At 45.5% G+C, this 15,649-nt stretch overlaps 1 protein-coding gene across 3 annotated transcripts in view; it reads right to left on the bottom strand.

Annotated features, from left to right (window-relative positions):
* CDH13 (cadherin 13) overlaps window positions 1–15,649 on the bottom strand; it is a 1,089,618-nt gene that overhangs the window by 13,483 nt on the left and 1,060,486 nt on the right. For all 3 annotated transcript variants that reach the window (XM_078439088.2, XM_078439089.2, XM_078439090.2), the window contains one exon: window positions 1,265–1,498. In XM_078439088.2, the coding sequence (XP_078295214.1) occupies window positions 1,265–1,498 (234 nt within the window). The remainder of the gene's footprint in view (window positions 1–1,264; window positions 1,499–15,649) is intronic.

Genomic DNA, 15,649 nt, shown 5'->3' with positions numbered 1-15,649 from the left:
GAAGTTCCAGCTGGAACTTTCTGGAAAGAGCTGGTGATGGTTATTTAAATCCGCTACAGCCGCAAAAACTAGCAAAGGAGGCACCAGCCCCTCAAACAAGAGAAAGGTTGTTTTAATTAAAAATAATCAGTGTAACAGAACTCATTCCTTAAAAAAGCAATAAAATAGACAAACAGGCAAATGGAATCAATAACAAAAGGAAGGCACTAATAAAATGAGATATGAGATAAGGCCATTCAATGCATCCGAGATGTTTTAATAGAAAATTTTATGCGCAACTGTCCATTTCCAAAAGTTAATGAAATGCGTAATTCCCCATCCCTCTCGAGAAGCCTACGGCTGGTGGATGAGGAGGGTACCCTGGCTGGGTCAGCTGCAGGAGAAGTTCACTACTGGAGACAGAGTGTGGGTCACATGCGTGGATCCTGGTTTTTTACTTCATTGCACAACCAGGGGAACTCGGTAGTGAGCTCACATTTGCCCCGGGGAGGGAAGCGGGCGAGGTGATGTGGATACAGGGAATGTACCTCGGTCAGCACCCTGGTGTTGCGGCCTTAGGAAGGCAGATGGGACATGTTGGGCCAAGTTCGGAATCCTGCCTTCCCCCACGGAAAGACCGGTAGAAGGGACGGGGCTTGCATGTGTCATAAGTGAGGGACAGGACGGCTGGGCGGTGATATCGCGGTGGAACGTGAAAGCCACGGTCGTTGCAAAGACGAAGGTAATTTTGAGGAGGTCTGCAGTGTAAAGCAGACAATGGAGGGTCAGAGGCTGAGACTCTTTACATTTTTTTAGTGTTTATTTATTATTTTGAGACAGAGAGAGAGACAGACAGACAGACAGACCGAGAGGGAGACCCAGAATCCGAAGCAGGCTCCAGGCTCCGAGCTGTCAGCACAGAGCCTGACACGGGGCTCGAACTCACGGACTGTGAGATCATGAGCTGAGAGGAAATCACTTACGGTATAGGGCGTACGGTATAGGGTATACAATACACCGTGGAGAGTACAGGAGAGATCAGAAAAGAAACAGAAGAGAAAACTCTGATGCTTGCATTTTTAAGAAACCGATATGTATTTGTGCAGATTGTGTTCATCTGCTGGTGGGGAAACTGTCAGCACCGACAGGGTGTGAATCACTTGAAATCAACCCCTGGAGACCAGGAGTGAGTAGGAGGGAGCAAGAGCCTGGGGAAGGGAGGCAGGCTGGGGAAGCCAGGCTTCAAAGCCCAAGGAGCAGCTACAGAATGTGTAACTAGACTTACTGTTGATCTTGGAGATCTTCCAGACTTTGTCAGGAACGGCTTGTTTGTGGATCTCAAATTTGAAAGGGTCTGTATTTGGGTGAAGGTCCTTATCTGATGCTCCCAAAATGACTACGCTGAGGTTTTTGGCGTCATCACAGACTTCAGCCACCGTGGGGTAGATGAAGGGGGCGTTGTCGTTGACATCCTCCAGAGTGATCAGCAAAGTCCCGGTGCCTGTAGCGGGAGGGTTGCCTATGGGGCAGAGAGCGAAGGTGTTAGCTGCAAGAGACCTCTGTCACCTGCTTTCCTCCAGTGTGCTGGCCACCTGCTAACAGGTTTCGAACAGGACTGAAGACAATACCTTATGCATTTGTATAAAGTCGAGTGGTTAAAAGCCTTTTCTCATATATAAAACCTCTGATTTAAATTCTTTAGCACAGGGGGCGCCTGGGTGGCTCAGTTGGTCGAGCCATCATGGTCATGATCTCACCATTCCGGAGTTCGAGCCCCGCGTCGGGCTCTGTGCTGACGGCTTGGAGCCTGGAGCCTGCTTCGGATTCTGTGTCTCCCTCTCTCTCTGCCCCTAACCCATTCACATTCTCTCTCTTTCAAAAGAAATAAACATTAAAAAAAAATAAAAATACATCAATTCTTTAGCACACTAGCCATAATAACAAATTAGAGGCAAAGAACGGAGATAGCAAATGGGACCTGTCGTCACTTACCAAATGAAAGCTTTATCTAAATACCCGAGTATTCACATGTGCTGTTGGGACAGGGGAGGACGGAGGTCCCATGAGAGGAGGCTGTGTTTTGCACGTATGGCATAGTTCTGCCTTGACTGGCCAGTTGACTGGAGAGAGAAGGAGCTAATCCGGGGTTTTCCTCTGTGGGTGAAATGGGTCTGGGGGGCTGGCCTGGCTGGCCTGCCAGCGTAGGACAGATTTAGAAAGTCAGGTTAGTGACGAGAAACAAAGTCACTAGCTGGCTACTGGGACAGATGAAGCGACCGTAATATAATCTTTGGGTCTTATTTTTAAGGCCTTGCATTTTCAATTTTTCCGCGACTTCCACGTTTTTTACTGTAGGGAACACTATTTTTAAAAAGCCATTCTAATCACCCAGGTGATAGTGTCTTTCACTCAAAGAAAAGAATGTTTCATTTCAGTAAGACTCAGAGTGACTTTACTTCCTTTTTTCTAAATTTATTTTTAATCAGCTACGCATTAGAGATTTTGTCTTGGGACAAACCATTCGTTAATAGTTCCTAATTTCTGTGAGAAGGGTTAGATCCAAATTGGCAGGCCACACATCGTAAGCGTTTGGATTTGCCCTATTCCAAAAAGGAGTTGGCGCCCCCGTCAAATGTGGTACTCGAATTTTATGCACTATTACTAACCTAATTGTCGGGCTCGGTTTAATGTTTCCTATCCTCAGTTGTACTTAAAAAGCCCAGTTTTATTTTACTTCCTACTGTGTTTATTTCTTGAAATGCACAGTAAGATTAAAGTCGAGTTATGAATCATGTGGGGGTTCGAAGGGTGGTGAATATTTGAGCTCAGGGTACAGGTATCACGTGCAAGGCAAGGCACGGTCCGACAGATTCCACGGGTAAGGAAACGATGAGACCTTTTTAGAATCAGGCAGGTTATTCCGCCATCAGCTAGACAGTAAAAGGGCGAGCAGGCAGAGGTGGCCCTTGTGCAGGTGTCGTTAAGCCAAAGGGACCAGGTGACTACGACCTGGAGCCACCTGCAAGCTGCTTCCCAGCAGTTTGTAGCCTGCAGCTGTGCCCTAACAAGGGCAGGCAGGAAGCCTAATCCCTCATCAACCCAGAAGGAGATGGCAAGCTGTCTGGTGACAGCCTCCCAGGGGACCCAGGGAGGCAGGTGAGACATAGCAGCTCCTACAAGCCTGCTGGTCCGTGTGGATACACGCAAGGTCATCCGGTGCCATCACGGGCCGCACCCTAGTGCAGAGCACATGGCAAGACGGCAAGGAGATGAGGCTGGGGGTGTCTGGCAGGACAGGGGGCTTTGACTTTCATGACGAGTTGCTTGTACTGATTCCGCGGACCACATGAAGTCACCGGAGGTTTTTCAGAGAGACGGCAGAACATCTGCTCTGATTTATGGAAACACACGTGATACTGGCAGGAGATGTTGGACGTTGGAGGCAGCGAGACCGGCGATAGGTGGTCATGATGTCACGATGTGGGCAAGTTGGAATAAGAAAGAAACGTCTTTTTGGGCGCCTGGGTGGCTCAGTCGGCTAAGCGTCCAACTCGCGATTTCAGCTCAGGTCACGATCTCACGGTTTGTTGAGTTTGAGCCTCGCATTGGGTGCTGTGCCGACAGCGTGGAGCCTGCTTGGGATGCTCCCTCTCCCTCTCTCTCTGCGGCCCCCCACTCATGCTCTCTCCCAGAAGTAAATAAGTAAGCATTGAAAAAGGAAGAAAGAAAGAGACGTCTTGTCTTGGTAATCATGCACTCAGATGAGGCTGCTCGCAGAAAAGTGGAAGGTAGTGGGGAGCGCAGAGACGTGAGTTCAGCTCTGATTGGGCGAACAGCCCCTCAAATTCAGTGCACCCGTGTAAAGGCGCACAGAGCTTAGGAGACACGCCAGAGCTGGGTAGCGATGGAGGACTTGTCAGCAGAGAGGCTTTGAAGTAGTCCTAGCCCATCAGGCAACGCGACGTGACAGGGCAGAATGGCCAAGGGGTGAAGGTTGAGGAAACCCCGGAGTTTAACGAGCGGCTGGTGGCTTGCAAAAGACAGAGGGGACGTAAATTGGAAGAGGAGGCAACGGACGGCAGTGAAATGTGTCGTGACGCCCCAGAGGATAAGGGGTAGAGAGAAGCCACGGGATTTTGCAAGGAGAAGGGGACTGATGACTTCTCTCTGGGAGCCTTCCACTATGGAAGAACCAGCTGGAAGGAAGCCGGGCAGTGAGTCAAGAAGTGACAATAGAGACTTTTCAGCGGGGCTGGTGGAAATGTAAATATATCGACACCCAGGGAGAGTTTTAGAATAAGCGTTCCAATAAATAGCTGCTAACGTCGAAACACAAACGTCATTCACCAGCAGAAGGATGGCAACTTCTCATGGTGGCACACCATCAACTTTGTTTGGATCGAGAACTCAAAAGAAATGGTGCGTCTGGGTGGCTCGGTTGGTTAAGTTCAACTTCGGCTCAGGTCATGACCTCGCGGTCTGTGAGGTCGAGCCCCGCGTCGGGCTCTGTGCTGACAGCTCAGAGCCTGGAGCCTGTTTCAGATTCTGTGTCTCCCTCTGTCTCTGCCCCTCCCCTGTTCATGCTCTGTCTCTCTCTGTCTCAAAAATAAATAAACGTTAAAAAAAAAAAAAAGAAATGTGTAATTACTTTGAGCTTGGCTTTCCACTGTCAGCTTGTCTTTGGTAGAATTTCTTAATTGGAAAATTCTTTTTCTTTTTTTTTTATTGAATAAGTGAACATCTCAGAGGAATCCATTATATTTTTTCCACTCTGAATATATCATGAATATATTCCACTCTGAATATATCATGATGAAGTGCCATCATTTGGTAGAATGGATGAGAAGGCATTAGGAGATAGCTCCAGGGGCCCCGCAAATTTGGGAGCTTCTGGGTTTCGGCAAAAATCCCTCTCCCCTTCTCATCCCTTTCTACTGGCCATCGTCAGTCCCCAGCGGCCTACTCAGCAGGACCAAATGTCAGCACCAAAGCATGGTTGAGAAATCCTCTCCTGTGGATTTTCGATTTCAGTAGGGAAAAAGCTTCCATTTGAGCAAAACTCCCAGGATGTGGAGCTAGAACTATGATTCCTCCTTCTTGCAGCCCCCCTCCGCCAGGAGCCCATGGGCCATGTTCTCAGGGTAGCTGCTTTAAGGATCAGAGGACATTCATCCTCTGGAGGGATCACCTGTGGTTGCCGGGGCTCCCGTCTTCATAGGTTAGAAGATAGAAAGGCCCCTGAGAGATGGACCATTCCTGGCAGTAGATTTTAAATGGAATGGGAGGTGGGTCCTCCTTTGGGAGTTTGGTGAAGGCCATGGTCCTGCTTCCAGAGAAAGGCACCTACATTCACAGAAGGTATTGCAGACCTTGTAAGTACAGCTGTAAGTTCAGGCAGCTGGTCTGGGATACCTCTGTTCGTGAGTATTTTATTTTGCTTTACTCAGAATCCTGACCAAATAGGATTTCTACTTTAGCCAAAAAATACTGATTTTCCTGATAGATTCCATTATTTAGACGCCAGATGTGTGTGTGTGTGTGTGTGTGTGTGTGTGTGTGTGTGTATAATTTATATAGCTACATATCTATACATCATCTACATATCTATATATCTTATTGGTAAGAGACACAACTAAAAACAAAGTGTAGGGGCACCTGGGTGGCTCGGTAGATTACATGTCTGACTTTGGCTCAGGTCATGATCTCACAGTTTGGTTCCTGAGATCAAACCCCACATTGGTCTCTGTGCTGACGGCTCAGAGCCTGGAGCCTGCTTCAAATTCTGTGTCTCCCTCTCTCTCTGCCTCTCTCTCAAAAATAAATAAGCATTAAAAAAAACCACATAGTGTAATCCTAATTAAAATATCTATAATTAGAAAGAGATTAGAAAGAAATATACCAAACTTAGTGATTTTTGCTCCAGGTAATTAACATTAAAATAATACTTTAAAATTTTTTCTTTATAGTAACTATGTCCATTGTAATAATCAGAAACAGAAACGTAAATTCAAAAGTTATACAGAGGTTTAAAAATATTTTGGCAACTCTACTTTCTTTTCTCTCACTCCTTTGTTTGTTTTTATGACGAATTGATATTCGGTATATTTATAGGGTTGGGCTTACCCCTACCACCTAATTTTAGAACCTTCCATCACTCCAAAAAGGAAGCTGGGGCCCACTTGTACTTAACTCTTCATACCTAACTTCCAGCTCTAGGCAACCACTGATCTACTTTCTTTCTCTACAGATTCATGTTTTCTGGACGTTTCTATAAATGGAATCGTAGAGTAAGTGGCCTTCCCTGTCTGGCCTCTTTCACTTGGCATCATGGGTTTGAAGTTCATCCATGTTGTCGCAGGAATCACTTCCTTTTTATGGCCGAATGCTACTGCATTCCAAGGCCAGACCGTGTTTTGATGGACATTTGGGTTGTTGGCGCTCTTGGTCTGATATGAATCATGCCGCTGTGAACACGGGCATAGAAGGGACTTTTTTCACCTGCTGCAGTGCTCCAAATGTATGTCCTCAAGAGCGTCCCCTTGGAAGACTAGGGTCCCTGGTCTCACCACAGTGGGATGGGCTGGCTTCATACACACAGACCACCGGGATCTGGACAAGAACTTTCAGAACTAGCTCTGCAAAGTACAGGGAGGTGGTAGGTTTTTCTTTAAAAATTTTTTTTTATGTTTATTTATTTTTGAGACAGAGAGAGACAGAGCATGAATGGGGGAGGGTCAGAGAGAGGGAGACACAGAATCTGAAACAGGCTCCAGGCTCTGAGCTATCAGCACAGAGCCCGACGCGGGGCTTGAACTCATGGACCGTGAGATCATGACCTGAGCCGAAGTCGGCCGCTTAACCGACTGAGCCACCCAGGCGCCCCATGGGAGGTGGTAGGTTTTTCTAGTCCCTGGTCTCACGTCGTCCCTGAGCTGGGTCTAGAGGTATGCAGCATGGCCCCTACCTTGGGACTCATGAGTGGAAGTGATTTTCGATGGGGAATAGTGTGCAAAGTGAGTTTGCCTATGTGAAGAATAAAATGCAGGGAGAGAGAGAGACAGGGGAGACAAGCAGGAAGCTTATTCCTGAGCCCCGTGGGCTCTGAGCATCAGGACTGTTCTCCGGCCTGGTACTCAGTAGATTTTTTGAGTTAACTTAGGTTGACCGGAAAGAGCTAATGATGAATTGCTCTTTGCGTACATGTAGCATATATGGCTACATTTCCATAGGTTTCCAGCTCTATCTTGCTTCTATTCTGAGAGCAGTAGTGACCTTGTCTAGAGTCTAGTCCTTCCTCATCCCCGCTAGAGGAGAAATAAAGGGTGCATTGGATGGGCTCTGTGAAACTGGGGCTCAGGGTAGGAAGTCCACGCCAGGGTCAAGGAGAGAGACCTCAGATGATGCGTCAAGAAGCTTGAGGACCCAATTTTGGGAGGAAAATCAGGAAGACGGGTCAATGTAAGAGGAGCCCAAGTTCAGATGTGGGCTCCTGAGAGAAGGAAGGCACCCCAGCTGGTTTCTGAGGCTTGTTTGCAGGGGCAAGAGGTGTGCGAGTGGCCATCTACTCTGCCTAAGTTCCCCCTGTGTTCCTGGGCTTCTGCTGAACCCTCACTAAGCAGCTATGAGCAAAGAAATGCCACATCTATTTCTTCATACGAACAGGGCTCTACTGTACCTTCGCCTTTGCTTAGAAGTGAGAGTGCACCCCGCTTCCTCTAAATAAGATTATCCTTTGTATTGTTTTCTTCAGCTGATATTGTATCTGCGGTGGCTTCTCAGTGTCACTATTTACGTATCTGTTTTGGGCTGTGCCCCATAAGCCAAGAATCTCGTCGCTTTCAAATCCATAGGCATTTAAAAAAATTGCTCTGTTAATGCAGAGCTTGCCAGTTCCATTTTACACTCTGAAAAATTTAATAGCAAACCAACCCAAAACCCGGTCAGAAAATAGGTTTGCAAAATACAATGGCAGGTTTCCACGTGTAATGCTTCACGTGGACCTGAGGTAATTATTCACATAACTCAACCTTAAACATGCCTGGAGTTGGAGACAGTAATCTGCAGTCTGAGTGGTTCGTAAAGAATTCAACATTTTGGTCTTTTGTTTGTTTGTTTCCATTCTGCTAACTTCAGAGGAAAGGAAAAAAGGGGAAGAGTTGATTTGGAGGCTGTGGTGAAACAGGAATGCCTCTTTTCATTCATTCAGTCAGCAACCATTTACTGGGGACTCTGTCCCGTGCGTGCCTGGCCGGATCTGCGTGGAAATCAACAGCTTGGATGCCGGCTCTGGAGAGGCTAATGGTGTGCAGGAATGGATACGTACACCGATGCGGGACAGTACGGTAAAGTGGGGAAGGACATGAGGATAAGGTGTCGTGGAAGCTTGTGGCATGGAATAACTTACTACCTGGTGGCAGATCGGAAGGCTTTGTGAAGAGACAGCATTTGTGCGTGCAGGAACTGAGAATGCTTTTGGAGAGGGAGCGGTTGTTCTGGAAGGAGGAAGTCGTGGGGCTGTTTTGTGGGAAGAAGTCAGGAGAATGTCTTTGATCAAGGCAGACGATACTGCAGGCACGGGAGGAGGGGACTTGAATGAGGCACGAGGACGCAGGAAGACAGCTGGGCGCCAGCGCGGTCGGGATGCGGGGTCACGGGCTGGACCCAGGAGCGGGGTTAGGGGTGGTGGCGGAGGGGCATCAGGGGGATGGGTTCCAGCTGGGGGTGGGGGCTGTGCAGCCGGCTTTGCTATTCCCCAAAGTGGGAAATGGGGATACAGAGGAGAACCAGCTAAGAGACGCTTCTGCAGGATGAACCGCGCTGGCAGAGATGGGCATCGCAGGCAGTATTTTAATGCCCAAATCAGTTTCTTTTCCCCAATGAATGTGTGAAAACATTGTGCTTAAGACAGTTGATTTGGCTGCTCAACATGGAAATGTCCTTCTGTCGGGTAGATGAATCTCCCCTTAAATCTTAAATTTCCCCATAAGGCAGAGGTACGATGCCCATGTGGAAGGCGGCATGTTTTGGCCAATTTTCTGATTTAGAGCGCTACTCTGAGTGGAGGACTCTGTGGCCCATCCCTTCCCTGGAAAAGTGCTCAGACCACCACCAGGGTGGTCGTCAGGTGGCACTTCCTAGCTGGCCTCAGACATGGGTGATTCTGCAATGATAAGGTTAGAAAATCAGTCGGTAACTCGGTCCAAGTCCATTGACTTAAACATCTGCTAGGTGTTTACTAGATGCCAGGAATTTTGCATTCATGATTTCTAGTCCTTATAACAACCCAGCAGGCAGGGAAACTGAGGCTGAGGGAGCCTAAGTCTCAGACCAATCGTGGTCCATCGAGGTTGGGGGGCTGGCTTATTTCCAGGTGTCGCAGAGCACTGGGCCGCCACTCTCTCCACAGACCGCGCATGCTGTCAATAAATGGCCACGATCTCCGTCTCTCTATTACCAGATCTCCGGGCTTTTTTATCGGGCCATTTTGTCAGTGACAAAATTGTAGCTAGTATTTTCAACGTGATTGATATTTTACTGGTACTTGAAATAACGAGGAATGATGGCTGGGTCTTCAATTTATTTTTCTTCCTCAATTACCATAACAGCTGAGATAAGGGGTGTTAAACTGGCTTAATTGGGTTGCCATCATAACTAATGGCTTGATTTTATCCAAACTAGCATATTTTAAGCAGAATTAATCTAAAGGATCTTACTGCACCCCCCATGCAATCTACAACTTGGTGGACGTACAAAAAGAGAAAGACCACGACTCCGAGGCATCTGTCTGAAGTTCAGGTCTCCCCACCCCCTGTTGGAAGCTGGTATTATTTGGTAGTTATTTCCCTATGGAGCCAGATGACAATTTTTTTCTCTTTTAATCAATCTAAATGTACTTTGCACAATATTTCAATTTTGAGTCAACTGGCATTATCAGCACATCTATTATACAGGGAATGAGGGAAAAGGCAGGTCGAGACATGATAGATCTTAGCCTATGAAAAATCATTATCTCAGTGTATTCCATTTTAATCTTACAGCTGGCCTGCCTGCTTCTATATCTGTGTCTTCTTGGGAACCCACATCGCATTTTTCACCAGCAGACTCCAATACGCTTTCTATGCGTCGCTAAGTCATGAGAACATGCGGCCGAATTTAATGATAATTCGGCTTGTTTTTACACTACCATTCCCCTGTTCTTCAGAATGAAAATAGATGGGGAACGGGACACTCTGATAATCATAGAAAGACTTAATCTAGATGCTAGAGATAGTATGGGCTTCCTGGCTCGAACTGTCTCGTATGCGCTGAGCTCGAGGAAGAACCTGAACTGATCTCCCCCCCCTCCCCGCCCCCACCGTCCCCTTTGTTTTCTTTAAACTCTCTCCATAGTGTGGGTGCTGGGGGCAAGGCCACTTGGACTTTACTGAAGCAAAATATTTGCCTTTGGTGTGTGGCGTCACAATTTAGATCTTCTCGGAGGGCAGAAGAGCCATTCAGTAACCATCAAGGAACGCTGAGCCCTGTACAATTTCAGGAATAAAGATGAGGTTATAGGTAAGAGGGAGGCAGGAGGGTCAACCCAGCAGAATTTGGAGCAAAAGGCCGTAAGCTGGAAATCAGCAGCCGGCTAGGCCGTGCCTGCCCATGACCATCCCCTGTGGGATTCCAGAGCTCTTAGGAGAAATTGCCTGTGACAGTTTTCAGCCCACATAAGACAGTGAGACTAACATTTGACCTTTCTGGTGATTACCTGAGCAGGAGTGACAATCACACAGGGATTTACCCGGTGCTAATTGCTGCCCGTTTGCTCCATTGTCAGCACATCCTCCAAAGGGATTCCATCTTACTGCGTTCCAGAATGTTCTCTCTCCACCTTGGTGTTTTCCTTAACAGTTGTTATCCGCCCCCAGCAATTTTGGCAGGCCAGCAATTTTGTGTTCGTTGAAGTCTTTAACAGAAGGGTTCGCGTACTCTGAAGGCACGACCTTAACCTTTTCAGAAAATCTGGACCACATAAGGTAAATGATGATATTCATCTCCAAAGATAAAATGCTTGCCAACGTGAAAGGTCATGCCTTATTAATCTGTAGGATTAAGGGCTTTATTCTTCCAATCACTTAACTGCAGCTGCTTCTGCTTTAGCAAAACAGAAGCATTTCACTTATAATTTAGGAACCGTGTTGTTAGGTAATTTGCAACTCATTAAAATTGATAACAGTTTATGAAAAGTGCCTTGTATATCCTTGACTGCTCTGTGGGTTACAACCTAACCTTTATCCATGGGGAGGGACTAGAGTGCCTTTCCTCCCCATGGGCGGGGTCAATATCACTGTGAAGCATGATTCCAGAATCCATCTAGACTGGCTTTGGAGCCCCATGCAAAGGTCCAAAGAGCTTTTCATCAATGTTAACCACAGAACAAGTCTCCAGCTCTGCTTCTGAGTGTATTTTTAAATTCCCCCATCCTGATCTCATAGTCTCTAGTCTCTAAGAGGTACCTAAAAGAAAATTCTCTTGTGGTGCTGCCTTGTCATTGTCAACTGCGTCAGCAGAGCTGTGTGTAGTAAGTTAAGGTTGCGAAGTACTGTGCGGACCTGAGAATGTGAGCTTTGCTCTGTTCCCTCTGACATCCTGCCACTCACCTTTCCTGGAGTATCAGCCCATCAGCAGCTGAGACTGTCCTTCTATAGAACCGTAGGGTGCTGAGAGCCTACCTTTAGGGGAAACAGGTACTTCGAGAATACATGAATGGTTACAGCTCTCCGGGGGAAGGTGCTGCAGACCAGGTACACACTCTCTGTGTAGTCATGCATTTTTTTTTTTTTTGGCGTTAAGTTTTAATTGAAATATTAGGAACACTCGTATTTCTATAAATACACAGCTTAAAGGGTTTTCACAATCTGAACGCACCCACGTCGTCCAATATTACAGGGTCAAGAAAGACATCCAGCAGGTAATCTAGCAGTGATGATTGGCTCTGCTTGGGTTTGAGCTTTATATGCATGGAACCATTCAGGATGTGGTCTTCCTATCTGGCTTTGTTTGGTTCAATCTTACGTTTGTGAGATTCGTCCGTGTTGCTGTGAATAGTTGCAGATCGTTCCTTCTCAATGTTGTACAGTCTCAATTGTGTAAATGACCCCACTTTACTTATTGCATTCTTATCGGGCATTTGAGTAGTTTCCAGTTTGGGGGCTATTATGGATAGCGCTGTTATTAACATTCTGGCACATGCATTTTGGTGAACTATCCACATTTCTGTTGGATATACAGCTAGGTGTGTCATTCCTCGATCATAGGGTGTACATTGGTCACCCTTAGCTGATACTTTCCGTGTCCAAAGTGTTTGTACCAGGTTGGCTTTCCACCAGCTGGATGTGAGGCTCCTGATGATTTCACATCCTTGCCAACACTCGGTAGGTTCCATGCGACCAGTTCAGCTCTTTGGTAGGTGGGTCACAGTATTGCATTTCATCGTATGTCTTTGACTGATTTGTATTTTAATTTCTTTCTGCATAATTTAATTTTTATTTCTTTGAGTCACGGAGTTGTTTACCTCTTCCATGTTTATTGGCATTTATATATCCTCTGTTGTGAAGTACCCACTCAAGTTCCTTCCCTATCCTGTGTTGGGCTGTGTCTTTTGCTTACAGATTATAGGATTTCTTTGTATTGTAAATATCTTCTCTGGGGGTTACCTGTTTCCTTTCTTTTTTCTTTTTTTTTGCCAGAGTTTTTTTTTTTTTTTAAGTTTACTTATTTATTTTGAATTTTTTTTAACGTTTATTTATTTTTGAGACAGAGAGAGACAGAGCATGAACAGGGGAGGGGCAGAGAGAGAAAGGGAGAAACAGAATCGGAAGCAGGCTCCAGGCTCTGAGCCATCAGCCCAGAGCCCGACGTGGGGCTCGAACTCACAGACCACGAGATCGTGACCTGAGCTGAAGTCTGACGCTTAACCGACTGAGCCACCCAGGCGCCCCTACTTATTTATTTTGAGATAGAGTGAGAGTGTGAGCTGGGGAAGGGCAGAGAGAGAGAATCCTAAGCAGGCTCCGCACTGTTAGCACAGAGCCCGATGCGGGGCTTGAACTCACAAACCATGAGATCATGACCTGAGCCGAAATCAAGAGTTGGATGCTTAACCGACTGAGCCACCCAGGGGCCCCACCTTTTTCCTTTCTTAATGATATCCTTTGATGAACTGAACATGTGAATTTTAACATCACCTGCCATGTTTTCCTTTTGGTGGTGAATACTTTTGTGTCCCACTTGAAAAAATAGGCAAAGGCCTATGTCAAAGACACCAGCATGTTTTTCTCTAAAAGATGTATTATTTTATCTTTCATATTTTGGCCTGTAATATATTTAGAACTCATTACTGTATATTGTCTAAGAGAAGAGTCAGGATATACTTTTGTTTTTCATATGTGTATTCAATTAACCCAGCATTTTTATTGCAGAGACCATGCTTTCTTGTCTCCAACCACCACGTCCTTGTCACAAACAGGGACTGTGTGTGTATCTGCTATTAAACTCTAAACTCTCTATTCTACTTCATCAGTCTTTTTTTCTGTCTGTGTGCAACCACCACAATTGTAACTACTATTGTTTTCTAATAGGTCTGAATATAGAAGAGCATAAGTCTGCCAACTTATTCTTCAAGGTTGCCTTGGCTAATTTTAACCCCTTATATTTCCATATGAATTTTATAATCCATTTCTTCTCCTTCACCTCAAAACAAAGACCTAGGATTCTGCTTGGTATCATGTTGAATCCTTTAGGTCAGTTTGGAGAGAATTTACATTTCAATAACATTGACCTTCTAATCCATGAACATGGTATGTCTCTCTATTTAATAGAGTTAAAAATTCTCTTAGTAGTGAATTTTAGTTTTCGATACAGAGTCTTTCTGCTGTGTCCTCACATGGCAGGGGTGGGGGCAAAGGAGCTCTCTGGGGTCTCTTTTAGAAGAGTATTAATCCCATTTATCTGCTTCCATTTGCATGACCTGGGCACCTTCCAAAGGCCCAACCTCTAGATGCCATCACACGAGAGATTAGGTTTCAACATATGAATACTGGGGGTACACAAACATTCAGTCTATAGCACCAGCCATCCCGTACTCCAATGCTTTATATCTTTAAACATACAGCCATTCTCTCCTTAAGACATTTGCCAGGTTTTAACGTGGGTTTGCTTCCTCTGTGAGGTCTTTCTTTCAGTGAGACCCCAGGAGATTTCACCCTGTCCTTTACAGGGCATTTGTCCGTGGGGGAAAAGCAGCCATGTGTTTAAGCACCCTCAGGTTTTCACTTTGTCACATAGGCTCTATGTGACTGTTATGAGCATTTCTGGTTTATTTCCCTTCATCTTGGGCCCTCTGTCTGGGTCAAGCCCGACCCTCACCCAGAATCAGAAAAGACCCTCAGAGAGAAGAAATGGCTGGCTACCTTACACTTTTTAAAGAATGTTCTTCCCTCTTTGGTATTTTCACTGTTTGAGGCTTCATGGTTTCTGCAGCTCTCTGACGCCTCTACCATTAAGTATCTTTTGGGGTGGCTCAGTTGGTTTAGCATCTGACTTTGACTCAGGTCATGATCTCACCGTTCATGAGTTCGAGCCCTGTGTTGGGCTCTGTGCTGACAGCTCAGAGCCTGGATCCTCCTTTGGATTCTGTGTCTCCCTCTCTCTGCCCCTCCTTTGAGCTAGCTCGCTCCTTCCCTCTCTCCGTCTCTCTCAAAAGTAAACATTAAAAAAAAGATGAAGACTTTTGGGGAGGGACTAAAGTCTGAAGTTGTAATCTATCCTGATTTTCCTGGGTTTTGCACTATTACATGCTACCTGGAAGGCCCTACAGACATACCTTTTATCAACATGTTTGGATATAAATTCCTGAGGGACTCCTTGTTTAGAGAAAATAATTTTATTTTGCTTTAGCTTTCCTAGGTTACATGACAAAAGAAAATCTTTGTTCTTTCATTCCATCAGATACATTGAATGTCTGTAAGTTAAATAAAATCAAATGCTTACTTTGTGTAAAATGGAGACATCAATTAAACTCTTAACTTTGATTTAATAGGTAAATGTTACTGTTTCCTGGTTAAACATAATACCTAGAGGTAAGTTTTCGGTGAGCGACAAAAAGGAGACTTTACACCAAAGTTCCTTTGATTTATGAGTTCTTTTTAAATTTATGTTCTTTTTGCTCTAAGTCTTTTGGGCCTTGTTTGAGATTATCATCTCTAATGACAATTCTGTGTATTAATGCCAACCTGTTTTCTATTTATCGTTACATCTTCAGGGATATTTCGTCCTTTTGGAAACATCTGTGACACCGGATTTTGAAAATACTTGTTTGATATTAGTATGAAAAGAGTTAGACAAGAAGTAGATTTCACACCGTATTTTTCTTGAGGACCATTCTTGGCTCCATTCTTTCCTTTCTATAACCTCCACTGGGGTGAGATTAACATGTAATGAACATTTCATATGGCTTTTGATGGTGAGTGTAGAGGGCACAGCACATTGCTCTCTCATTTCTTTTTATTTTTTTTATTTTGAGAGAGAGAGAGCACATGTGCATGTGTGAGTGGGGGAAGAGCAGAGAGAAAGAGAGAGAGAAAGAGAAAGAGAAAGAGAGAATCCCAAGCAGGTTCCACACTGTCAG

This window comes from Panthera onca, chromosome E2 (assembly GCF_046562875.1).
Source record: "Panthera onca isolate mPanOnc1 chromosome E2, mPanOnc1 haplotype 2, whole genome shotgun sequence".
In the NCBI taxonomy this organism is placed as follows: Eukaryota; Metazoa; Chordata; class Mammalia; order Carnivora; family Felidae; genus Panthera; species Panthera onca.
Note: the sequence above shows the minus strand (reverse complement) of the source record. Positions and strands in the feature narration are given on the sequence as shown.